Source organism: Orycteropus afer, unplaced genomic scaffold, assembly GCF_000298275.1.
Source record: "Orycteropus afer afer isolate SDZICR_OR568_19922 unplaced genomic scaffold, OryAfe1.0 scaffold00692, whole genome shotgun sequence".
NCBI classification, from domain to species: domain Eukaryota; kingdom Metazoa; phylum Chordata; class Mammalia; order Tubulidentata; family Orycteropodidae; genus Orycteropus; species Orycteropus afer.
The window spans coordinates 962292-964326 of NW_006922279.1; the positions used below are offsets into that span (position 1 = coordinate 962292).

The 2035-nt window shown below is 42.2% G+C and overlaps 1 protein-coding gene across 1 annotated transcript in view; it reads left to right on the forward strand.

Annotated features, from left to right (window-relative positions):
* AWAT1 (acyl-CoA wax alcohol acyltransferase 1) overlaps positions 1 to 894 on the forward strand; it is a 12666-nt gene extending 11772 nt beyond the window's left edge. The window contains exons 6-7 of the mRNA XM_007956990.2: positions 332 to 531; positions 740 to 894. Of these exons, the coding sequence (XP_007955181.1) occupies positions 332 to 531; positions 740 to 894 (355 nt within the window). The remainder of the gene's footprint in view (positions 1 to 331; positions 532 to 739) is intronic.
* The last annotated feature ends 1141 nt before the right edge of the window (positions 895 to 2035 follow it).

Below are 2035 nucleotides of genomic sequence, written 5' to 3' on the forward strand. Positions count from 1 at the left end.
CATAGATTAATGTTTGTTATCACTGATAACTCAGTAATGTATACGTAAAAGGGTTTATTTTTGTCATCAGTACTTCTTGTGCACCTCTTTGTGTCTTCCTTTAAAACACTCCCATATCTTGTCTGCCTGATCCTGACCCAGAAATAGTACTCTCATTGGCCTTTAAAATTTCAGGGCAATGGTACTAAATATGGGAGCCCTGTTTGATGCAAGAAGAAATTATTCATGCTACAGAGATTTTATTACAATAGACTGGACTTGAACAAATATTCTTCCAGGGTGGTTCCCACTCTAGCCTGTGTTTGGGAAATGAATCAAGGTTTTTGTACAGGGCTCATCTGGTTCCCACCTTCACTTTTGGAGAGACGGAAGTATATGAGCAGATGTTGTTCCCTAAAGACAGCTGGATGTACAAGTTCCAGAGCTGCTTCCGCTGTATAGCTGGTTTCTATTTTTGTGTCTTCTATGGACAAAACTTCTGCCAAGGCACCATTGGGCTCCTGCCATATGCTCGGCCTATCGTCACTGTGGGTGAGTGCTGATCTTGGTCGCAAGGCCAACTCAGCTCTTTCTCAGCTTCAACTTTAGCTGTTTCTTCCCCTGCCCTCACTATAGAAGACAACATCAGAGTGGGAGAAGGTGGGATCTGAATTTAGGCTGTGAGAGGGTCAGGGAAGGAGAAAGAAGTTAAGGAAGAGAATTCTAACATTTTCCTTTTCTTTATTATCTCCCTTGGCAGTTGGGGAGCCTCTGCCACTGCCCCAAATTGAAAAACCCAACCAGGAGATAGTGGATAAATACCATGCATTCTATATGGACGCCGTGCAAAAACTCTTTGACCAGCATAAGACCCAGTATGGCTTCTCAGAGACACAAGAGCTGGTTTTCCTGTGACTGACCAGCCTGCAAGCCCATCCTCCCCAAAGTCAAAGGACCTGTCTTGGAGAGGAGACTCATCTGCCCAACAAGCAAAGAGAGAGATCTGGTGGAGAAAGAGAGATGAGGGAGGGCTGTGGGGAGGGAGCAGGGAAGGAAGCATTAAGAAGCCCCTGTTACAGAGCCCTTACAGGAGTTCTTCCTGAAGGGTTTCACTCAGTAATTCCTCCAGAAAGAGGAATCCTGAGGCCCTACATGCCAATTAATGGGCTATGCTCCCTGCCTTGCTCCCTACTGGCTTTTCTATCTGAGCCTGAAACTGCAGGACTTCTGAAGGACTCCAAATGATGACCAGGAAGCCACTGCCCTATGTTTTCTTTTTGATTTTAGTCTTCATGGATTTTTAAATTGAGATATGATTTACATACTATAAATTTAACCTCTTCCAAGTGTGAAATTCAGTGGTGTTTATATATTCACAGAGTCATGCAGCCACCAACATTGTCTAATTTTAGAATGTTTTCATCACCTCCAAACCCTGGTACACATTAGCAGTCACTTCCTATACCCCAACCCCTGACAACCACTATCTCTGTCTCCATGGATTCTGTCTCTTTGTAGTTGCCAATAATGGGTATTTCATATAAATGGAATCATATGATATATTATCTTTTGTGTCTGGCTTCTTTCACTTGGCATAATGTGTTCAGTGTTCATCCATGTGGTGGCATGAAAGAAATTCATTTCTCTTTGTGGCTTATTGTATATATGTACCACATTTGGTTTATCCATTCTTCTATTCATGGACATTTGGATTGTTTCAACTTTGGGGCTATTGTAGATAATGCTTCAACCAACATTGGTTTACAAGTGTCCGTTTGAGTCATATGATAGTTCTATGTTTAACTTTTTGAGAAACCACCAAACTGTTTTCCACTGGCACTGCACTATTTTTCATTCCCATCAGCAATGCATGAAGGTCCAAATTTTTCCACATCCTAGTCAACACAAGTTATTTTTTTTTTTCTTTTTTTGATAATAGCTGTCTTAGTGGGTGTGAGTTGGTTTTGATTTACATTTCCCTAAGGAGTTCTGGTAGCATAGTGCCTAAGGCACTTGACTGCTAACCAGAAGGCTAGCGGTTCAAACCCACCAGCCA